At 44.3% G+C, this 25,658-nt stretch overlaps 1 protein-coding gene across 1 annotated transcript in view; it reads left to right on the forward strand.

Annotated features, from left to right (window-relative positions):
* Positions 1 to 25,658, forward strand: part of SPIDR (scaffold protein involved in DNA repair) — a 331,433-nt gene that overhangs the window by 263,308 nt on the left and 42,467 nt on the right. The window contains exon 11 of the mRNA XM_066578067.1: positions 17,357 to 17,518. Within this exon, the coding sequence (XP_066434164.1) occupies positions 17,357 to 17,518 (162 nt within the window). The remainder of the gene's footprint in view (positions 1 to 17,356; positions 17,519 to 25,658) is intronic.

Genomic DNA, 25,658 nt, shown 5'->3' on the forward strand with positions numbered 1-25,658 from the left:
CTTCTCCATCAACACAGCCCCCATTGGACAGACCATCTGGAGATTTGGCTTTCAGTATCATTTCTTTGCTGACGACACCCATTTATACACCTCTTCCCATGACATCACAGCAACATTCCTTCAGAATGCCACCGACTGTGCGCTGTCTCTAACAACATGTCCTCTCTCTACCAAAAACTGAACCTCTCAAAAACGGACCTTTTCCTGTTTCCGCTCTACTAACCGACCTCATACTGACATCTCCATTTCTGTATGTGACACCACTATAACTCCTAGACAGCACATCCGCTGCCTTGGGGTTATATTCGACTCTGATCTCTCCTTTACCCCCTATATTCAATCTCTGGCTCAAACGTGTGAGCTGCACCTCAAGAACATCGCAAGAATCCGCCCTTTTCTCACCGTGGACACGCTAAAAACGCTCACTGTTGCCCTCATCCACTCTCTGCTGATCGGACTCCCCTGCACCAAACTCTACCCTCTCCAATCCATCCTGAATGCGGCAGCCAGGCTCATCTTCCTGTCCAGCCGCTACTCAGATGCCTCTGCCCTGTGCCAGTCATTGAACTGGCTGCCTGTCAAATACAGAATCCAATTTAAAGTCATTACTCTCATCCATAAAGCTCTCTATATCACCACGCTGCCCTACATTGCTTCCCTCATCGCAATTCCCCGCCCTCGCCCTCCGCTCTGCTAATGAAATCAGATTAAGGGCCCCTTTAATTTGAACCTCTCATTCCCGTCTCCAAGACTTCTCTAGAGCAGCACCAGTCCTCTGGAATGCGCTACCCAAAACTATCCGGGCAATCACTGACACACTAAACTTCAGGCGTGCTCTAAAAACACACCTCTTCAGGGAGGCATACCACATCCCCTAAACTAAACCCCTCGGTACTCTGCCTGATAACATGCTCCAAGTCATACTGACTGCAGTTCCTGGTAGCTGTAATCAACCGACACCTGCAGTCTTACTGATTCGGCCACTATACGGCCTGACCATTGTCTATGTGTATAGCATCCCTCATTCTCCACCTCCCCATACCGTGCACATCTCCAGCCCCTTTACCTTCTGTATCGCCCTATTTGTAGTATGTAAGCTTGTTGGAGCAGGACCCTCACCCCTACTGTTTCCATTAACTGATTACTTGATGTAACTGTGGTTTTCTTTAGTTTTTTTCCCCCCTGTTTTGGAAGCACTGCGGAATAAGTTGGCGCTATACAAATAAAGATCATTATTATTATTATCATGATCCCTGAGCGAGAGCAGAGAGACACTCCATAACAGTAGGCCCTGCTATGACAAATTTGAGATATGTCTAGCTAGCTGCAGTGGGAACAAGGAAACGGGCCCAACGGAAGCAATGTGCAAGAGGTTGTCTGTGATGAGATAACCCTTGTAATATATAGATACATGTGAGAAGATGGTGATTGTAGACTGCCATTGTAAGACAAAAGGTATATGTATAGCAAGTTATTACACCAGATTATGACATACTAAAATACTAATTACAATCTAGATTTCACCAAATACAAAAAGACACAATTAGAGATGAGCGAGCACCCAAATGCTCGAGTCCGCGTTATTCCAGTCGAGCTTTTCATAAAATTCGAGAGCTCTACTCGAGTAACGAACCCCATTGACTACAATGAGAGACTCGAGCATTTTTGTATGTGGGACGCCGGGCCCCGAGCTTTTTTTTTTTCCCCCCTTGGTTCTCTCTCTGTCTGTCTCTCTCTCATCGCTGGGGTTACCTGTCAGGCATCTGTACCCGACAGATCGTCCCGTGTAGAAGCACCCTGAGTGGTCCCAACGCCTCTTAAAAGTGTATGAATCTCATACAAAAATAAGGGGCTGTTTAGGGCTCCTTCCCACGAACGGATTTACGCCGCGTAAATTCGCGGCAAAAATCCGCTGCGTTGCCCCCTGCTATTAGGTTCTATTGAACCTAATAGCTCAATGCTCACGATGCGGAATTCCACCGCGGAATTTCGCACCGTGAAATCTCCCGTCCTCACCCGCAGCATGCTCTATTTGCCGCGGGTGTACGCGCTGACGGCTTCCATTGCAGTCAATGGAAGCTGTCTGTTCACGCTATCTCCCACTGTAACACAGCGGAAGATAGCGTGAAAACGCTTTCCCGCCTACCGCCGCCGCGTCCTATGACGCGGCCGGCGCGTCACGTGACACGGCCGGCCGCGTCATGTGATGCGGTGGGCGTGTCACAGGATGCGGCGGCGGTGGGCGGGGAAGCGTCTTCACGCTATCTTCCGCTGGTAAGTATGGGGTCTCTGGGGGGCGCCGTGACAGGCTTCACTGCGTAATATTCCGCGGCGGAGCCCGTCACGCTCGTGTGAAGCCGGCCTTAAGATGATGACAGTGAAAAATAGTGCAAACAATAGTATGTAATATCACGCACATGCGTTACCCTACATTACAGCTGATTATGGGAACTCAGAGGCGAGAAAGGAGGAAAAGGGGGTGGATTAGACAGTACTCTACATGTATTGCCAATACCATGCTGACTTCCTCATAGATTTTGGACAGCCACTGATTTCCAGAAAAAAAGAAAAAGGGCTCTGCTTACAGATCTCAGTTGTGTTGTGTTGTTTTTTGCATCTCACTATATTTTCTGAAGTCAAATAACACAGCGGAATATCTACTGTATATATACAACATTTCGATAGAGCATAATGCATTTTTAATGCTGTTTCTAGTGAAAAAAAATGTTGCCGAGACACTTAATCATAAGTGATAACCAATATGTCTGCGCTTCCTACTGTCCTTTTTGGAAAAACGACTGCCTCATCTGAGTGAAAATGAATTACACTATCTATATTAAGTAAACCGAACATAATTAAAGGAGATGTCCCGCGCCGAAACGGTTTTTTTTTTTTAAACCCCCCCCCCGTTCGGCGCGAGACAACCCCGATGCAGGGGTTAAAAAACCCACCCGCACAGCGCTTACCTGAATCCCGGCGGTCCGGCGTCTTCATACTCACCTGCTGAAGATGGCCGCCAGGATCCTCTGTCTTCATGGACCGCAGGGCTTCTGTGCGGTCCATTGCCGATTCCAGCCTCCTGATTGGCTGGAATCGGCACGTGACGGGGCGGAGCTACACGGAGCTACACGGAGCCCCATAGAGAAGAGGAGAAGACCCGGACTGCGCAAGCGCGGCTAATTTGGCCATCGGAGGGCGAAAATTAGTCGGCACCATGGAGACGAGGACGCCAGCAACGGAGCAGGTAAGTATAAAACTTTTTATAACTTCTGTATGGCTCATAATTAATGCACAATGTACATTACAAAGTGCATTATTATGGCCATACAGAAGTGTATAGACCCACTTGCTGCCTCGGGACATCTCCTTTAAGAAACTTTGACTTCGGCTCTAACTTTTGGTTTACAAATAAAACAAGTGAAGTGCTCCCCGCTGGTTACATTCTCAACAATGTTATGATTCACAGCAGCTGAATGTTAGTTATTGACAAATAATAGCATTGCAAAATATAATTATCAAGTAAATGATATTTTGTGTCTGGCGATGCCTCTTCCTTCTTTACATGTGCTTTGTTCTTGTTTTGACACTCCATTTACATCTAGAGGGGGACATAAAGTGTCTGCTCCAGCACAGAGCAAAAGTTAATTCTGTTGTCTCTTTAACATTAAAAGACAGATTGCTATAGGACTGATACGGAACCAGTTCCCTATCAATGGCAGAAGAAGAGAAAGATAAACAGGGGATTAACTGTTTACTTAGAGCTGGGAGAAGTCTAGTTGTTTTTCAGTCAAAGAAGAACAAAATGTACTGTTGTATCTGGTTTCAAGAGCATGCTGTTTATCATCGTCCCTGGACTGTGGTTGGTAGGCTGCAGCTCCCCACCCACCCTCCGTCTTCTCAGCTCTCCCACAGGGGCCTCCCTTCAATAGGACAGAGAGTTAATGGGAGAGATCTGCCCTCTGTGATCCTTCATTGCCTGTCAGAAGATGACATATTGACCCAGAGGAGGGGGAAAAAAAGGAGAGGGGGCGGAATTGAGGAAAAGTGATCTTGATTCCTGGAATTGTGCTCAGACTGCTACCACACTGCTTGTAAACACAGTCCATGTGCTCGCCGTGACTGTGTCATACACTCCTGCTGTGGCCAGCCAATGAATGGGAGAAGAGCACATAAACAGGAGGGAGGGAATAGGAATGATCCCGAGGAGAGCTATTCTCAGTCACACACTGCTACACGCATGCTGTGTTTTCTTCTACTGTTTACTTGTTTAGACTTTTTTTTTTCTTACTTGGTTTGTGTTTACGCTGTCAGGTGATATCCATATTTCCAACAGTGATATCCATATTTCCAACACCTTTGCATTCTAGAAATGACAGCTATCAAGTCCCCACAGTGTTATCCGCTGCAATGCACACGTGTGATCATATTGTTCATATGAATTACATTGGCTGTGTGGTCACACATCAGTATATTATACTTACGCTCTCTTTTTTAATATGCATTTACTAGTTACAGCATTGTCTGTATCACAGGGTGCAATATTATTTAGCAAGGAAATATGCCTCCCTGGAAATAGAGGGCTATAGCCTGTGCTGTACATGACCCAACCTGGTCATTCAGACCAGTCTCCTTCCTGCAGGTCAGTGTACCCGGTCACTAGTGACGTAGCGTTTACTGCCTAGCAGGGAATGCTGAATCCTGTGCCGCGCTATTGCCAAGACTGCGCATATGTGCTGTCTTGCGGCGATAGTATATGAACTCTCACAGGGATACAGCACAGATGCGCATTCTTGGCAATAGCTCCGCATTGGATTCTGCATTCCCTGCAAGGCAGTGAATGTTACGTCATTAGTGACCGGGTACATTGACCTGCAGGAAGGAGACTGCATGGATGTAACGTCGCAGGAAGAAGAGGATACTGTCGGCTGGAGGTGATGTGACCTGTGGGACTGGAGGAACCAGGAGAAGATGCAATAAGAAGACTGTCTGGGGAGGAATAGGTAAGTATTGATTTTTTCCATTGCTCAACTGTCCAATGACAACCCTCCTTGCACCACTGCAGATGGGCCGATACATCTTCTTTGGGGGAACTCGCTAGACATTTGCAGGATAAATTGAGAGAAATGCCAGTTTAATTGTATCAGACATTGGTAGAAAGAATGCCACGGAGAATATCCAATATAATTAGGGCCAAAGGAGGCCTCAGTAAGGCCTCCTTCCCATGAACGGATTTCCGCCGCGTAATTCGCGGCGAAAATCCGCTGTATCTCCCGCTGTAACACAGCGGAAGATAGCGTGAAAACGCTTTCCTGCCCACCGCGTCATGTGACGCAGTGGGCGTGTCATGTGACGCGGTGGGCGGGGAAGCGTCATGCAGGAGCGAAGACGCCGGATCCGCTGGTAAGTATGGGGTCTCTGGGGGGCGCCGTGACGGGCTTCGCTGCGGAATATTCCGCGGCGGAGCCCGTCACGCTCGTGTGCAGCCAGCCTAAGTGTTAGTTTGATTCTTACTTGATTTTTACTTCCACTTTTGGTAGGATAGTGTATAAGGAACACCATGCATATCCCCTGCGGGCTTTCTGCAGCAGAAACTCTGCAGTGAATATACAGCAAAGCTGCTATGGCCAAATCCATACCTAAATACTTTGGATTTGGGCCCTTATTTGCTGCAAGCTTCAACCTTTAGCATTTCAGAGGTTGTAATTTGCAGTCCAAATCCACAATATAAATAGACATGCTGTGGATTTAGAATCAGCAGTATATTTCAAATATGCTGCAGATTCTGTCCGGAAATTCTTTGCGCCATGTGAACAAGATTTTGGAAATCTTCTCCACATTGCTTGTACTGTAAATGCTGCAGAATTTCCACAGAAGAATCTACTGTGAAAATTCTACAACACTTACGGCGTGTGTTAAAGTGTGTGAAGACTTTCACTATGTAAACTGGACTGGTAACTTGGATAAACTGGCTGCCGTTGTCAACTTCAGGGATGACTGCTAGCTCTATTTGTTGCATACCCCGAATGAATGAGAGAGGTATTATATCAGGCGTAGCCAATTTATATGACAGACCTAAGTGTGTCACTCCCTACTAGCATTATTACATTCCAGTCTGCTGTTATTAGCATGGGTCTTGCGTTTTCTTTGCATTTGTTCTATTTCAGAATATATACAGAATACCCTGTATACATAACAATGTGCTGTTTCTCTTCTGTCATTCTTAATTCCTGTACAATCCTCTTCACTCCCACTATGGTGACTGGTAAAGTATATTATGCAATATCCCTGCTTTCAAAATCTTAACTAAGATCTAAATATTTATCAATTAACGCTAACACGAGACAGGCTGGATTATAGACTTGAGACGAAAACATATCCTGTTGATCTTTCCACAAGCATATGTCACAGGCTGCACGGATTACTTTTGCAATATTATGCATTTTGTGGTTTGTGACGAAGCCTTTCCTTAAAGCTGAGAAGGATGTTCCCCTGCCAAAATGGTGATTATATCAGTGATGCCGTTCTTGCGTCTGTAGCGTTGCTAGTAGGCATCTTGCATAAGGAAGTTGGAAGACAGAATTGTGTCTGTAAAAAGTCGGAATACTTTCTCCTTGAAGTTCATCTCTTCCCATCCACGGCTGATGACACAGTGATGATGATGGTAAAGCCTCACCTTAAAACCTGACCCAACATGTTGTACTGGTGCATGCGCTGACTGAGCCGGGAGTGTCAGCTGTGCGTGTGTCTGTGTGCCCTGGGTGTTCTGTAGGAGTACACCGAAGAACAAGATAAGAGAAACCCCCTGAGGGTCAGACAGTATCAGTACAACCCTGGTGAACCTTGCTTGCTCCTGATAAAAGCTTAGACAAACATCATTGGGGCCATGTAGGCCCGTTGCAGTATAGCAGCATGTGTAAGCCAGAAGTTTCAAGCTTCTTACACGCACAGGAGTTCGTGATCACTAATAACTTGGGGTCTGTACACATTTCTTTATTCCACGTAACAGAGTGGTGTTAAAACTATCTATTGGTGGGCCATGTGTGTTACAAAACCACCATATGGATGTATAAAATGGGGATAAGCTTTGTGTTTGCCAACATCTTACAGCTGCAAAATATATACAAAAATATGCGCACTTGATGTTTTATTGGAAATGCACAGTGATTTCATTTATTTGATGAATTGATTGCCGTGTCCTCGATGCATACTTGTGGATGTTTGCCAAACGTTCCATACATTCATCCGACAGACAACAAGTGGAAGATCAAAGAAAAGTATAAACAGATAGCAAAGGCTAAATAGTACCTTTTGGTTTGGAGACATCTGGGCTGATATGTTAGCGAATTGCATTATCTGTAATTCTCCTATATACTTTCCCTAGCAGATTCACTCCTGCTTGCTAATGCAAGGACAGGGATGGGAACAAGAGACATAACTCAGATTCAAAGGGCCCCATAACAAAGTCCAGATTAGCCCCCTACTTTGTTATAGCAGTTTGTGTTCGTCGGAATGGCAACCTCATTTTAAGAGAATCCATGTAATGTTATCATAACAGACGTTTGCTACTTTTTGATGCTTTGTCGCCCGTGTGATGGAGGCCTAATTCTAACGCATGAACAAAGTCGCGTGATTTTCTCGCGTTGCGACATTGCTACAGATCACATGTATGTGAAGCCCATGCTTTCCTACGGGTTCCTTCACATTTGCATGTTTTGTAGCATGCGACATTGCGAGTCAAAAACCTTGCGGGTTCCGCGATATGCACACGTCTTGCGAGGTTTTGTCACCCAGGTTTCTTATTGAGCCGTCCTCTCTGTTGCATCGCACAAAAAAAGCGATTTTTGTGCGGTGTGATGCAACTTTTACAGAAAAAAATCCTACTGTCAAAGCCCTAATGTAAGCCCTAGCTGCAGGAAGAAAATAATACATCATCACCTAGAGGCGCTGTCATCTCCCGCGTGGGTCTCCCCTGAAGCTCCCCGACACTTGCTTGAAGTCTTCTGCCAACCCTTCCTGGATTGGAGAATCAAAATCCCCGCCTCCAGGAAGGGCTGGCTGTGATTGGTTGGCGAGCTCTGTGGCTCAGCCAATCAGAGCCAGTGTTAAACCAATCACAGCCATTCAATCTGGGTAGGGCTTATATTTCAACTTACAACTTTGTAGTGTCACAAAATCGCGGTATTGTCACGAGAAAATGCAATATCGCATGGACCAGTGTTCCTGCGATTTTCTCTGGCAGAGTCTGACACGGCCGCGGGCAGGAGGCCTATGCTGTAGATTTTCATAGCATTCAATATAATGCTAAAATAGCACTAAAATAGACAAATTTCACAACTGATTTGGACACAGGATTCTGTGTCCAAATCAGTTGTGAAATTTGTCTATTTTAGTGCTATTTTAGCATTGTATTGAATGCTTTGAAAATCTACACCATAGGCCTCCTGCCCGCGGTCGTGTCAGACTCCGCCAGTGTAATATCGCAGCAAAGTCCTACCCGGTGCCCCACAAAGACCGCATACTCGCCTCTCCGTATCCGCCACGAGAGTCCCATCCAGCAAGCCGTCTCGCATGCGCAGTGCAGCACATGACGCGCCGGTGGTGACTCGTAATAACGCGATACTTCCGCTGTGCTCACAGCGGAAGTATCGCATGACGGACCGCTTCCATTGACTACAATGGAAGCCGGCCGTGCGTTTTTCTGCAGCAAATAGAACATGCTGCAAATTCTTTCACGCTGCTGAATTCCATGTTAGAATTCCGCAGCATGAATATTGCAAGCAAAAAGATATTAGGTTCAATAGAACCTGATGGCTGCGGAATAACGCAGCAGATTTCCGCCGCGTGAAACGTGGCAGAAATCCGTCTGTGGGCATTAGGCCATATTTAATATGGTGTGTATTTTTCCACATGCATTCAGATATCCGCATTGCAGAAAAAATAACTGATGTGTCAATTCTTGATGCAGGTGACTGCACACTGATTTGCCGCATTGATTGGGGCTAAATCCACGTGGAGATCTGTGTGAAAATGCTCAGCAGAACTGCGAGGCTCAGCCAGAAAAATTGAACATGGATCTGACATACATAAGCCCGTATGAACATACCAAGGAGCAGCATTCCTTTGTCTTTGTGGGCCTCTTTAGCTCTGTAGTTCTTAAAATGGGGATATATCATTTGACTAGCCAAATGTCAGCGTTCACTTGTTCGCTCGTTCAGCCTGTTTATGCAGGCAAATGCATAATTGGCTCATTCCAATGAGAAATCGTTCAGTCGTTCACATTCACTGTATACGTAAATGAGCGACCGACCGATCGGTTTTTAATCCAAACGATTAGTGAATAAGCCAACGGTGATTTTTATGCTTGCATAAAATGAATGAAAAGTGAACGATTTATCATTCGGCGTTGGATCATTGTCTGTATTTACTTTGAATGATTATCGTGAATTTTCGATTACTTAAATGATTTTTTGAACTATAATCTGTCTGTTTAAACGGGCTTTAAAGCCAATGCCAGACACCAATAGCAGTGGTTATACCCCGGGAAATACAGAATTAGACATAAGGAGTAAAAAATGCCAAATCCTTGTTTCCACCTGATGGTAAGTGGAGTAGACAAACATTTATCTAAGGTACTGGATGTGGCCAGCATAAGGGGTAAAGGTTGCAGACTGTCATTTAACAGTTTAAATGCTGCTCCCAGTCTGCAAAAAAGTTGTGTAGGGTATCATTTGGGGAGCATGTTTAACTACACTTCTTGTGTGGGTCACAATGTAAACTGCATCCATTTGGATGTCCACACATCCTAAGATTATCTAAAGCGTGCTGTGAATTATAGGCTTGATATTACCTAGAAGAGAGGTTTGGGGTTTTCTTATACCAGCACACCTACATAGAAAGTTTTAATTTTACTGTAAGAGCAGTGAGACTATGGAACACTCTGCCTGAGGACGTGGTGATGCCGAACTCACTAAGAGAGTTCAAGAGGGGCCTGAACGCCCTTCTTAAGTGCAACAATATATGTTATAGCCACTGATTACCTCAGAAGGGTTTATTCCTTCTGCCCGATTTGCAGTCAATAAGGAATTTTTTTCCTTACAATGAGGCTAATTGGCTTCTACCTCATTCTTTATTTTTTTTTTGCCTTTGTCTGGATCAACATTGCAAGAAATAGGTTGAGCTGAGTGGACATATGTCTTTTTTTCAGCCCTTAGGGCCATTTACACGGGACCATTATCGCTCAAAATTCATTCAAACGAACGAAATTCAGCAATAATTGTCTCGTGTAAGTGCAAAAACATTGTTTACTTTCAGTCGGCATAAAAAGCATTGCTAGATCGCGGGCTGGTCGTTGCGTGTAAACGCTCCTCGCTTGGTGCTTTACATAGAAGGTGAAGCGCTGAGCGAGAACCCCAGAATCCAGGGTTGTTCTGTGCATGTGTAAACACCCCACACGAGCGCTAATGACCTTAGAGGTGATGTCAGCGCTTGTGCAGTTACTGTTACCGCATTGTATATTTGCATTTATGCAGAATGCATTGGATTTTAATAGGTAGACAGGATGTTGCTCAGCCTATTCCGTAGAATATCTCCAGCAGTACCAGAAGCGTCAGAGTAGGAGTAGACATGTTATCGATTGTCTGTATGTACACATAGTCTGGTCAGCCACTTGTGTTCTGATAAGCCATTGCTGCCTTAAGCTGGCCATACACTTAGTCAGAATCACAAATGCATAGTTTCTAAAACACATTCAGGTCCATTTAAGAATTTTCTGTAATGCCATTTATGCATTATAGAAGTCTTCAATTTGGTCGATGTATAGGAATATCTGTATCAGAAGCTTGATCAAGTTCGGTTGGCAAACAGGAAATCAGATCCATCAGTGATCTTAATTTCCCTTTTGGAGAGGACAGTTGCTAACATAGCATTTACACACCATTCAGGCCTACAGCTGGTTCGGATTCCAACTGCGAAGGAATCAGACCCGGCGCACCCCAGACGCCCTATAATTACCTCTCCGGATCCACCACAAGCGTCTCAGCCGGCCCGCATGCACAGTGCAGCGGATAACACGATTTCCCAGCTCACAGCAGAAGTATCGTGAGACAGTCGGCTTCCAATGACTGCAATGGAAGCAGTCTGTGCGATTTTACGCACAAATTAGAACATTCTGCGATTCTCCCCTGCGAGCTGAAAATCGTAGTTGATTTCCACTCATGGGCAGGGGAGAATTGTTTAACGTGGCATGTCTATGGACGGACATTGCTGCAGAATTCGCAATGGGTGTCTAGCTGCGAATTCCGCAGCGATAATCCGTCCGTGGTCATTCGGCCAACTTTGATTTGTAGTTATTTATTAACAAACTCATACAGTTGTAGTGTATCAAATGTTGACCTCTACATACTGTTGCCTAAACATCTATGCTGCCTGTGTCTGCAACATCAAAACAAGACCGATTAGGGGAATGTATTAGGCCGCCTGCACACGGGCGGAAATCCCGCGGCGGGATTTTCCGCGGGATTTCCGCCACTGAAAGCCTGCATAAGAGTGCATTACAATACGCACTCCTATGCAGACGGCCGCGGTTTGCTGCGCGAAATGTCGCGCGGCAAACAAACTGCGGCAAGTCCTATTTCTGTGCAGGGCTCGCACAGAAACGTCACTCACCCGGCTCCGGTCTGTGCATGCGCCGGCTGCCCGGCAGCCGGCACATGAAAGAGCCGGGGCCGCCAAGCGCTGGTGAGTACGTGCTCGTCCCTGCAGGCGCTGGGGTCGGGTCCCGCGGCGAGAATTCTCGCCACCGGATCTGACTCGCCCGTCTGCAGGCGGCCTAACTCTGTGGCGATCAAAAAACCTCTTAAGATCATATGAGCATTATTCAAACTTTTACACTATTACAAGTGTTTTGTTATGTTTAAACTGTTTTATTAACTTTTTAACTGTTTTTTGCAAATTAAAAATCCCTGTCAAAGAGGTCTCGCAGGACCATATGATGAGGTAGAACAATAAACACTAATTAGTATATCACTGCATGTGTATACTATATACTGTGTTCAAAATGATACCGGCAGTAGTAATCCAACATTTATGTATGTAGCATACAGGGGTGCTCTCAGCACCTCAGATAAACCAGAGTGATTAAGTGATAGTCCCTTATCTGAGCTGCTTTGAGTTGGCACCATAGAAGGAGACCTCTGCTGCATAAAATACTAGCGTCGAAGCAGTGTCCATTGTCTTGTGCCAACTCTGTATAGCGCTTATTGATATTGAACACTAATATTTTCAGCAATGGCCTGTCTGTGTACGAGTAAAGATATAGAAGATAGAGAAATGTAGCAATAAAAAAAAAGGCGGTTATGGGGAAAGTTAGGGATGGGGTATGAGGGGAACACATGCGAGAGAGTGCGATCTAATATTGATGCAATCTAATATGGATGTTCTATCCTAACCTCAATGGACGGATGTATGTTTTGTATTTTTTACAACCTTACAAACTATGTTACTATCTTTCTTTACATTTACGTTACTTTTTGGTAGGGTTCAGTTTTCGGAGTAGTTTTTAGTGTTTCGCATAGTTTGAAGGCAATATTTCTTTACATTCCGGAAATGCATGTTAAAAAAAAAGTTGATTTTGTGTTTTCTCTTTAAAAAAAATGCATTTCACATCAGTTTTCTGCACATAAGGAGACTCGTATATATTTTTGGTGGCTTTGCACATTTAGTAATGACAGTGATTATTTAGAAGAGCTACTGTTTCCAGATGTGTAATTTCTGGTCTGTAGAAGCCCTGCTGCATTCTCCTTACAGTTTGCCACAGGTTAATATCCAACTTTTACAAGAACTCTGGTTTACTATTAACTTATTTCCTGTTGTTTATATAGTGGCAACATATTCTGCACTGCACTGAAAAGTTAGGCATTTTGTGCGTCATTATCCCCTTTCATGTCTTCTGGAGCGCAGCGCTGTCTGAAGGAGATGAAGATACAAGTGGTGACGAGCCTAATATGTCCGGGAGCTTCTGTGTGATCAGATCCAGGCTGCTTTATCATATCCAGTGTCTACTGCATCCTAAATAGAATATAGTCCGCAAATGGTATATCATCATGACCATGAATTTGCTGGCCAGTGATGGGTCATTTGAAATCCCAGCTGTCTTTCAGATTCATTTTACTTGGGCCGTATTCACATGGCTGATATTCTTGCAATGGGTCTATTTACATGGGCGATGTTTCTCTTGTAGTGATGCTGCAAGATGGAAAAGTCGCAGCATTTCCTATTTTTGGGCGAGTCTCGGACGCGGTGTCCATGTTCTGTGAGATGTGAGTCACGCCTGAGAATGTAGGACACGAATTGCTATCGGCCATGTAAAGACAACCTTAGAGTGATTTCTATATGCATATTAGAGAATTATCACTTACAAGAACCATCCCATATTAAATTACTGATAAGGCTATGTTCACATCAGAGCTCTGTCGCTGATCTCCATTTAAAACCTGGACAGAAAACCAATTCTATTCAATAATTACAGGAAAGTGGATCCTTTTACAAATATGTATTAGGTAAAAAAATGGAAAGGGACTCACCTGGTGTAAACAGTTGGACCTAAGGGAGGCCAGCTGGCACACCTTTAGGCCCCGTAAGCCAAATGGAGAGAGCACTTTGGAGACCTGAAGTATCCACAACCTGCGAGAGCATCGGGGAGGATCCGAAATCCAAAGATATGGTTCGATATAATAGAGAAATATAAAATGAATAACAAGCTCCTTGATCAAAACTAATATCAGCATCTTTGCTCTCCTTCCTGTTGATTCTTCACTGGGGTGGGGGTAGGGGCTGTACTTCCATCAGACACCGGTGTCCATTAAATGTCATTTTTTGTTGTTGGGCTCCGTCAATCTAAAAATACTATGGCTCTTGGAATGCTGCAACACAAGCAAGTGTACAAACTATATAAACTTGGTATTGCTGGAATCACGCGGACTCGCAAAAACCGTATCACGTTATTTACTCCGCAGGTTGAACACCGTAAAAATGAAATCCAAAAAACAAGGGTGGAATTTTTTTGCCCAATCTACTTTAAAAAAAATAAAAGCTATACAATACATTTATATGTAACCCAAAATGATGCCATTAAAAAGTACAACTTATGCTGCACAAAACAAACCCTCATAGCGATGTTGACCAAAAAAGGATAACGTTAGAGCTCTAGGAACGCAACGATAAAAAAATGAGTTGGTCATTAAGGTGCAAACAGGCTTTGGTACTATGGAATTATTAAAGGGCCTTCCCATAGGCCGATGCAGATTTTATGGGGCTGAATGATCACCCTCTTCAGTTTACTATGTAAGCACCTGTAGTTTTAACCTGGTTCAAACAGTACCATTCAATTATAATAGTGCTTTTGAAAAACAACTATTGCAGAAAAATGCATCAAAAACAGGTTTAGCGTTCGCTCACCCAATCAGCCTGCTCTCACGTTTTCCTTCTCTCTGTTCCGTTTTTAGAACAAACAGACGGAGTTAAATGGAATTTACAAGTTGAGTTTTGCCAGCATTGATTTCAATGGTTTAAAAAACAACAAAAACTGAAAAGCAAACGGAATACTTTACGTTTGGTTCTGTTTCCACCAGGTTTTCGTTTTTAACAGAAAGCAGTCTATGGAATGAAAACCTACTGGAGCAGCAGCAAACAGAAAGCTTGCAGTTTGTTTTTTTATTTTCTGAAAAGCCCTTTGAAATCAATGCTGGAAAAAAACTGAACTGTTTAATTTCATTTTAATTCCATCTTTGTGCACCAAAACGAGAACAGAGACAGAAAGCCTGAACGCGGGATGAACGCTGGTGTGAATGAGCTCTTGATACACTACAGTTAGGGAACAAAAAGTGCTCTGAACTCTAATGTACTGTTAGAAAAAGCAGCATCTTTTTTTGACAAAAGACTGAAAAATCAATTTCAATGAAAAATGTTATAGTTAGCAAAGAACCTCGCTAAAATTAAAGGGATAAAGGCAGATTAAACAGTACGTTGAGATATTTACAATTTTACTATTTAACCTCTTAGTGACCACTTCATAGACTTTTTATGTCTTGCTTTGCTGGGCTTTAATCCCCTAGGCCGTAAAAACATGCTTCCTCTGAGGATTAAAGCCTTGCAGGCTCTGGACGCGACAGCTCCATGCTGATGGCTACCGGAGGTAGCCGACATCCTGGAGCTGTTATGGGGGGCTGCAGGAAGCCCCTCTCCCCCCAGTCACGCAATCACCGCTATCCACCACATACCGACGATCGCATTAAAGTCAATATAAAGTTCGTTTCAGCTCCCCTTATGGATCGGATCTGTAAGGGGACCTGAGGATACTCACCCACGTCCTTCGCGGTGTTCAGGTCCTCCAGGACCTCACACTGGTATGGCGCACATGCGCAGATGCATCATGCGCTCCCAGCTAATATGAGTAGCCAAGAGCACAGAGCTGTCACCAGGAGCCTCTGTATGTGGTTCCTGGTCACATGATTGCTGTTATTCAATGGATAACAGCAATCATGTAAAAGTAAAAAAAAAAATCATATCCATGAGGGGAGACGAAATTACGTACCTAAGACCCCCAGATTTATCCGAGGACCTTACCCTGGCTTCTCCACATGCACCCTTTGCCAAAATGGCGGATGCATGCGCAAAAGCTGTGGGTTGTCGGGGGTAATTAAAAAAAACCCCACTCCTGGCTACCAAAAATAGCCGAGAGCCTTGAGATTTCATAAAGGAGGGAGGGGGGGGGGTGCGCAGTACGCAGTGCTTGGTCACGTGATCACCGCTATCCAATGGATAGTGGGATCACGTAAAAGTTAAAAAAGTTTGTTTCACTGCCCGTCACTGATCCAATCCGTGAGGGGGGGTGAAACTACTTACCTAAGGCCTCCGGTGATGTCCCCTGACCGAATCCTTATCACCAAGCCTTTCCCCAGCTTTGGCGCCAAGGCCCATGGCCAATATGGTGAACGCACACACAGAAGCTAGGGAGGGTCCGCGAAATTTTAAATCTCCTTGCTCCTGGCAAGTCTTCATTCCTAAATGTTTCTTTCACAAAAAAGAATTGTTTTTAAAATGACACAATTGCCAAAAAAATGAAAATCATAATGTTTTCCTTCTGCTTTCATTAGATTTATTCAAAAACTGTGGGGTCAAAATACACAGTACACTCCTAGATAAATTCGTTAAGGGGACTAGTTTTCAAAATGGGGTCATTTGTGTGGGTTTTCTTTTGTTTTGGCGGATCAAGGGCTCTATAAGTGTGCAATGGGGCCTAAAACGCCTTCAAATTGAAAATGTGAAAAAAATTTGAATGTGAATTTTTAAAAAAACCTTTCCAATTTTGGTGCTTTTAATAAATATACACAAATTCTATCAGTCTCTTTTTACTACCTAAATGAAGTACAGCATGTGGTGAAAAAACAATGTCAGAATCAGTTGGATATGCAAAACCTTTACAGAGTTATTCCATGTTAAAGTGACACATGTCAGATTTCCAAAATTTGGCCTGGTCATTAAGGCACAAACAGGCTTGGTCACTAAGGGGTTAAGTGTACTTAATACAGCAGATAGTCACATCTGATGGAAATTAAACAACATTTTGCATGCATATTTTCAGCAAAGCCGTAACATTACAGTTTGGAGGATAAGCCTTTATGGAAACATCTGCTTATTTTTCACAACATTCTTGTGTCAAGTAATGTATACATGGTGGAGCTTGCTTGGAGCTGGTTATTTATACTCCCGTGCTGCAGCTCAGAGCTGTATGCAGAAGAGGGGTATGCTACTGTAGATATATTCTTTCGTCTGCTGGCCATTGTTTTTATGGCGCTGTTATGCCACATATCCTGTGTTCACACTTTTTTCTTGGGAGGCCACTATATGGTCAAACTTTGCCATTGTGAAGAAGCAAAACGCATATACCGGGCCATAAACAATTTTCTACTGTATCCATCAGTATCTTTCCTATGCGGTGAAAATCATATGCCTAAAGGACACTCTTTGAGCATATGTTGGGTGCCTAGGGCTTATATGTTCAGTGTATTTGCTGGGAGCTGTTCGGGTATATCCACCAAACCTCTCCATGGAATGAAGTGTGAACAGTGTTATTCTGACCTGCTCTTCCTTGGAATTTCCTCTTACTGGAATTCCCAAATCCCAAATCCATGGTTGTAAACAGCAAATCGGTCAGTGTACTATGCTGTCATGTTATAGAGTATCTGTCCCCAGTGCTGAATATTCCCTCGTGGCTCCTCGGTTACATGATATTTCTTACATTTTAGTACTTTTCTCTTCTCTTTGTATCAGTTTCTGATAACTGTAACTTGTTTTGCAGGATGGGTCTTCTCATTCAAGATGCATATGGAATATTTAGTGAGCTCCAAGTACAATGTGTAGGCACGCCTGCTGATGACATGGAGGAACACTGCCGGGCTTTGGAAGGCAAACCCTGCTGTTTCTTGGGAATAAAGGTCTTGCAGAGAATCACACGTGGGAAGTCAGTATTACTTTATAACCTTTTAAGACGGATTTTTCATTTATGCACAGTAGTGTTATCCATTAATTTTTTTATTTTATTTAGATTAACCCCTTAACGACCAGCCCATAGTGTTTTTACGTCCTCCCGAAGTGGGCTTTATTCTCTGAGGACGTAAAAACATGTGTCCTGCAGAGAATAAAGCCCCGTGGGCTGTGGACGCAGATAGCCAACAGCATGGAGCTGTCATCCCGGGCTGTTCGGACCCCCCCCCCCCCCCCCGGCATTGCGATCGGCGCTATGCAATGGATAGCGCCGATCGCAAAAAAGTAAATAAGACTGCAATAAAAGTTAAAGATTCAGCTGCTCTGATATATTGGATCCATCGGAGCAGCTGAAATTACTCACCGAGGTCCGCGGCACGGCTCCCCGCTGTCCCGATGCTTCGGGCCCCGTAGCCGTCCTTCTGCGCATGCGCGCCAGGCGGCATTACGTCAGCCGCATGCGCAGAAGGCCCGGCGGAGCGGGAAATTTTAAATCTCCTGGCTCCCGGCTCCTGTAGGTAGCCGGGAGGCAGGAGATGTCAGCGGGGACCGCGTTGAGCGGTCCCAGGTACCGCGATCGCCGTTATACAATGGATAACGGCGATCTCGGAAAAGTGAAAAAAAGTGTAAAAAAAAAAGTCAGTTTCACCTCCCCTCATGGATCGGATCCATGAGGGAAGGTGAAAATACTCACCTCAGGTCCACCGATGTCCTCCGGCCGGTGTCGGGACCCCCCGCTGGCTTCTGCGATGTGCCGATCTGGCGCGCATGCGCAGAAGCCGGCGAGCCCGGCAAATTCAAAATCTCCCTGCACCCGGCTGTCACAGATAGCCGAGTGCAGGGAGATATGACTGGGGACCGCTGTATGCGGTTTCCAGTCATATGATCACCGTTATCCATCGGATAACAGTGATCATATAAAGTTAAAAAGTAAAAAAGAAAAAAAAAAAAAAAGTTAAGTTAAAAAAAGTTTAAAAAGTTAAAGTTTCATCTCCCTTTACGGATCGTATCCGTAAGGGGGGATGAAATTACGTACCCAAGGTCCCGGATTTGTTCCCTGGTGGGATGCTGATCCGTGGACCTTACCCCAGCTTCGGCGCATGCGCCCGTCAGCATGATGGCGGACGCATGCGCGAAAGTGAAAGATTGCCCAAGAAATGTAAAATCTCCCTGCTGCTGGCTACCAAAGGTAGCCAAGAGCCTGGAGATGTCACGGGGAGCCGCGGTATGCGGTTACTGGTCACGTGATCGCCGTTATCCAATGCATAATGGCAATCACGTAAAAGTTCTTTAAAAAGGGGCAGTTTCATCTCCCCTCACCGATGCGATCTGTGGGGGGAGATGAACCATCTTCTCGGAGGCTTCCGCATTTGAATCCAGATGCGATTATCCTCCATGGATCCTGCCAGCTACTGGGTATGTGTCAGCCGGCAAAATGCCGGACACATTCGCAGGAGCCGGGGAGCCCAGGAAATTTTAAATCTCCTTGCTCCCAGCGACCAACGGTCGCTTGATGCTTGGAGCAGTGACCGGCGGCCTCGCTGAGCAGTCCCCGGTCACGTGATAAAGTAGCGAACTAACATTAGGCCGGTCACGCATGACCGCAGAGGAATTACGGGTTCTGCATGCGCTTGATCAGCGGTAATCCACGGATCAATTGCATGCATTGGATTACACAATTCCCCCCCAATTAGCTGGTCAGAATTACGTAATCCACTCGCAGAAACGGAACACGGCATGCTATATTTTACCGCGGATATCCGCGACCTAGAGCCCATTGTGCTCTATGACCGCGGATATACCAGCAGCCCATATGCAAACACATTGTGTACGGGCTGCGGGTACCCGGGTCATCTCTAAGCGATGGCATGGGAAATATAAACAAAAAACCGCCTGTGTGAGTAGGCAGTTATGCGCAGTACATTACGCGGCCGTACGCAGGGTCACAGCCAGGCTCACAGCTGGAATCCGCTGCGCGCCTCCGCAAGCAGATTCCGCCTACGGCTACGTGAGCCCGGCGTTATTCAGACCGCTACCTGTAATCCGTAATTTACAAGAAGCCCCGGGAACGCTCGCCTTCCTGCAGTTCCAGGAGCAGCTTGTTGAGCGCCTTCTCTGTGTGACCGCCGCACCGCAGCAAAATTACAAAGCCTCACAGAGCGCCACTTTTTACACCCCTTACCCGCCGCTAAGGTTACGAAATACCCCCCAAAAAACATGAGAGGAGGGGGGGGATACCCAGTTTTCTTGCCCCATGTGCCCATCCCAAGCAGCCTCTGTAATTACCCCTGTCTTCGGACATAAAACGCAGTTTATATTATTACCTTTATCTAATATTTAGGGAATGCCAAAAAAATGGGGATTGCGGGGGGGAGGGATTATTTTTAGGAAGTCAATTTTTTTTTCTGTATAAGTGGGCAATGGGGCCTGGAATTTATTCAGTTCTGCCCAGAAATCCAGCGGGCATTCCCTCCATTATGGGCCTAGCCATGTGTCCTGTAAGTAGATTAGGGCCACAATGGGTATGTTTCTGAACACGGGACAAACAGGGGTATCCATTTTGGGGTGAACGTCTTCATTCCTATGTACACTGTCCAAAAAAACAGTTTTTAAATTGACACAATTGCCAAAAAAATGAAAATCATAATTTTTTCCTTCTGTTTGGCTTAGATTCATTCAAAAACTGTGAAGTCAAAAAAGTCATCATACCCCTAGATAAATTCGTTAGGGCTAGGGCTAGGTCTACTTTTCAAAATGGGGTCACTTGTGGGGGTTCTCCATCGTTTTGGTCACTCAATGGCTCTACAAGTGGGCAATGGGGACTAAATCTCCTTCAAGCAAAATTTCTGTTCCGAAAGCCACCGGTTGCTCCTTTCATTTTGGGCCCCATTGTGCATATAGACGTAATACTAGGGCCACAATGGGTATGTTTCTGAGCACAGGACAAACAGGGGTACCCATTTTGGGGTGCAAGTCTTCATTCATATATGTGCGGTACAAAAAAAACTGCTTTTGAAATGACAGAATTACAAAAAAAATGAAAATCGTAATTTTTTTCCTTCGGCTTGGCTTAGATTCATTTAAAAACTGTGAAGTCAAAAAAGTCATCGTACCCCTAGATAAATTCGTTAAGGGGTCTACTTTTCAAAATGGGGTCACTTGTGGGGGTTCTCCATCGTTTTAGTCACTCAATGGCTCTACAAGTGTGCAATAGGGCCTAAATCTCCTTCAAGCAAAATTTCTGTTCCGAAAGCCACCGGTTGCTCCTTTCATTTTGGGCCCCATTGTGCATCCAGATGTAAGATTAGGGCCACAATGGGTATGTTTCTGAGCACGGGACAAACAGGGGTATCCATTCTGGGGTGCAAATCCTAATTTTCATATGTACTATAGAAAAAAGTCCTGTCTTTAAAATGACATATTTGCAAAAATATGAAATTTTTGTTTTTCTCTTCTAAATTGCATTGACTCCTGAAAAAAAACTGTGGGGTTAAAATACTCATGACACCCCTCAGTGAATACGTTAAAGGGTGTAGTTTTTAAAATGGGGTCACTTGTGGGGGTATCTATCATTTTGACTCCTATGAGCCTTTCCAATCTTGGCTTGGTGTAGGAAAACAAAGTGTTCCTCAAAATTCTGAAAAGTAATGTTACATTTGTATGTCTCCTAAATGGTTAAAAAAAACGAAAGTTTTTCCAATGTGCGCCCAAAATAAAGTAAGCAGATGGAAATATAAATCTTAGCAAAAATTTCTATATTATGTTTGCACATATTTGAGATATTGCAGTTGGAAATGTGAAAAAATGACGGTTTTTTTAAAATTTTCCCAATTTTGGCGCTTTTAATAAATAAACACATTCTATCGGCCTTTTTTTTCCACCTAAATGAAGTACAACATGTGGCGAAAAAACAATGTCAGAATCGCTTGGATATGCAAAACCTTACTGGTGTTTTTCCATGCTAAAGTGACACGTGTCAGATTTGCAAAATTTGGCCTGGTCATTAAGGCACAAACAGGCTTGGTCACTAAGGGGTTAAAGGAAGGAAAAAGGGCTTGGAGGAATGTAAGATAGACAGCAGGAGGACCTTTTACATTGAATGATTATTCAGATTCTCACTGGATGGCGGGAATCTGAATGGTAATCGTTCAATGTAGAAGCCTACACAATCTGAACAGCGAACAATAATTAGTTTGTATCGTGCGGGTATAAAAACAAACAACAATTGGCCTGTGTAAACAGGCAGTCATTCATCTATGAACGACTACCTGTTCACTGAGAATGGAGGTGGGTGGACCGAAATGATCTCTGTCCTGCTCCACCTCCATTCACTGAATAATGATCGCTCCCATGTAAAAGCACAGTAGTGATCATCGCTGGGATGAACATTGGGTGTTTCTGCGCTCAACAGTCAGCCCGTGTAGCAGCACCCCAATTCCTCTATATTGGTTGCCGTCCAATATACACATATAAGGTTAGCAGAATAATTCTCGGAAATGAAAATGTTCTATTTTTTCAATAGGTGCAGAATAATGCGGATCGTCCATACGGGTGACGATCACTGATTCCGCATTCGAAATCCGGTCGTGTGAGACCGGCCATATTGGCATTGTTATATGCCTAAGTGACAAGAGGGTGCTTTAAACAGTCTATCATTCCCATTTTGTCGTGTCAATTCTTCTTTCCGGCAATGCCACATCATTGTTTTATTCTGAAAGGGAAGGGATTAGAGTACTGCAGAAGTGTTAATGTAGAATCAGAAAGCATTTAAAGGTGCTGATTTTAATAATATTAAGATTTGATGACACTGAAACCTGTTAACTAAGCGGGAGACAAATGCTTTCTTGTATATATTATGTATTGGCTGATGTCCAAGGCGATGTTTTCATGACAGTTTAACATTCCTTTCAGCACACAGAGAACCTCTAAAATGTTTTCTGGCTTCATTCCACGGCGCAGCTTCTTAATTAACATTAAATTATCCCAATACACGCTATCCTGAAAAACAAACAATAATTTATATGATGGTGAACTCTAAAGAAGGGGAACATTATTTCTCAAAGGCTCAATGTTTCCTTAGTGCAATGCAAAGTACAGCGGATCTGATGGATTCCATGGGGATGTATAAATTCTAGCATATCTTTGCAGCTATGTATATGTCCCTGTTATCCTGGTGTGCACAGTATGTTGCTTGTTAGATCAGCATAGTGGTCTGGGGATGTCCTCCCTACTTGCACTGAAGGCAGGAATCTGCAACTATAGTTGGCCATTTTGTACAGTACATCAAGTCATCAATTATGTCTGAGGAAGAACCCTGAGTAGGTTGGAAAGCTCTCTATAACATCATGTATTTTTGTTAGCCATTAAAAGGTATCATATCTACAAGATTACTTGGTTTCTCCTACTGAGAACAATCACATTTTGCTTTACTGGCTAAGGGCTTGCTTATTCAGACAACTGTATATCGGATGTGTTTTCACACTGAGCCGATATACGGTGTCCTTGTCTGCAAGGGGGAGGGGAGGATGGAGGAGCCAGGAGCAGAAACTGAGCTCCCGCCCCTTGCCACTATTTGCAATGGGAGGGGTGAGATGGGGCGGAGCTAAGCAGCGGCACTTAGCTCTGCCCCATCCCGCCCCTTCCTATTGCAAATAGTGGCAAGGGGTGGAGAGGGGGCGGGAGCTCAGTTCCTGCTCTTGGCTCTTTCATCCTGCCCCCCCCCCCCTGCAGGCAAGGACACCGTATATCGGCTCGGCGTGAAAACCCAGCCGATATACGGTCGTCTGAATAAGCCCTAACACTGTATTACACTTCAAGTCATCATGTGACACAACTGCACACACATGTAAACTGATTCTTCCTGCACTCTCATATCCTTCTTCTGTTTCTCTCATTTTTGTGTACGTTACCCCCGTAGTCATTCCTTTGTGTCTTCTCTCTATGCTTTGAATCGAGCAGCAGGGGAAGGTTGCTCACATTGGGGTTGAAAACCCGTATGGTATGTTATATGCACTCTAGTAGCTATCAGTACATACTCAATCTAACAGTATATTCATAGGTACACTGCAGATTTTCGAGATGGAAAGGCCAATGTATTGTAGTAACAGAAAAGTTAAAGGGGCTGTCCAGTTGTAAAACATCAATGGCCTATCCTCAGGATAGGTCATCAATAGATAGGGGAAGGGTGCATCGCTAGAGATCCATACCAATCACCTATTTTCTGGGCTGAAATGCTTGAGCACTGAGCTGATTTTTGCAGGAAGCAGACAGTACCATTCTTTTTGTAGTGGCAAGGCTTGGTATTACAGGCAAAGTTACCTTTCATTTCAATGAGAATTTGGCCTGCAATTCCAAATTTGGCCACTGCAATAATAACGGAGCTGTCTGCTTCCTGCAGAAATCAGCTCAGCACACAAACACACCAGCCCAGAAAAACAGCTGATCAGTGGGGGTCCCAGAAGCCAGACCCCCATCAATCTACCATTGTAGACCTATCCTGAGGATCGGCCATTGATAGTTTACAACATGACAACCCCTTTAATGACTATTGTTAAGTGAACTGAACCAGTAGAACCCTGTTTCAGGTCGAACTTTACTAAAAATTTCACTTAAGCGTGAACGTGAACCGAGCTTTTAGCAAAGTTCTACCTGAAAGAGGGTTCTACTGGTTCGGTTCACTCAACAATGGTCCTCAACACTGGTGTATAACACAGTCCAAGAGCCATAAACGCCCTGTGTAACATTCTCAGTGTGTTATACAGGGCTTTTACGGCTCTTAGATAGTGTTTATTCACCAGTTTTAGGGGTTTTGATGAACTTCCAGTTCGGTTCAGACTGAACTGAACTTTTCAAAAGTTCACTCATCACTATTAATGAGATTGTAACAAATGTTTTCCACACTGCAGAAAAAAAACTACCGTTATGCTTCGCACGTTTATAGTTCAGTAACTGCCAGCTGAAGCTAAAGGTTGCCTTAGTTTTTAGCAAATAAAGCTCCATTTATGTGCTTATAATAAACGAACCTTTCAGCTAGAAATAGGGAAAATCAGAGTGCCTTCAGACGCATTACCCGTGTCCATGGGGAAGGCTGTCATTGTATAAGGGATTTTTGGATTTCTTTTCCTCTGATTTCATACTATGGTGTAGGGCAGCCGGCAGTGTGCAGATGGACTTTGTAGAACGCCATTAAGGCACCTTTTACAAGGAACGATTGTCGTTCAAAAAAATCGTTGAATCGTGCGAATTTGAACGATAATCATTCAGTGTAAACACGGTCAACGACGAATGAGAATCTGTTCGCTTTTCGTTTGATCGTTTTCTGCAGACATAAAAATAATCTTTTGCTTGTTTGCACATTGTTGTGAATTAATAGCGATCGTTCAGTTGTTCACATTTACTAGATTTTCCTACCTGCATAAACAGGCTGAACAAGCAAACTCTGTCATCGTTCGGCCGCTCGCTCTGTGTAAATGGAGCCGTAGTCCGTCATCTGGTGAGAAGACAATATATGCACATACTGAATTCAGACGCAGGAAGTCTTGCCAAAATGTATCTCTTCTGCTCCTTGTTCTCAGCAGAATTGACACAACACATGAATATATATCGGGGTCCCCCAACAGGTCATGTTTTCAGGATTTCACAGGTGGTGTAATTATTGTCGGCACCTCAGACAATAGGTGTTCTGGCTATAGGATATCATGAAAACATGACCTGTTGGGGGTGCTGAGGACTGGAGTTGGGAAACACTGATAGGTGTGTGTGTGTGTGTGTGTGTGTGTGTGTTAGTGTGTGTGTGTGTTAGTGTGTGTGTGTGTGTTAGAGCCTCGTGTGGGGCAGGTGTAAGCTCTCGCCTACGACCTGAAGGTTGCAAGTTCAATCCCCGTGTGATTCAGGTAGCCGGCTCAAGGTTGACTCAGCCTTCCATCCTTCCGAGGTCGGTAAGATGAGAACCCAGCTTGGTGGTGGGGTAATAAATAATAATTACCTGAAAGAGCTGCGGAATAAGTTGGCGCTATACAAATAGCAAGATATATCTATCTATATATATTTATATATAATATTGTGTGTGTGTGTGTGTGTATATATGTGTCTTTGTGTGTGGGTGTGTGTGTATATAT

This window comes from Eleutherodactylus coqui, chromosome 9 (assembly GCF_035609145.1).
Source record: "Eleutherodactylus coqui strain aEleCoq1 chromosome 9, aEleCoq1.hap1, whole genome shotgun sequence".
NCBI classification, from domain to species: Eukaryota; Metazoa; Chordata; class Amphibia; order Anura; family Eleutherodactylidae; genus Eleutherodactylus; species Eleutherodactylus coqui.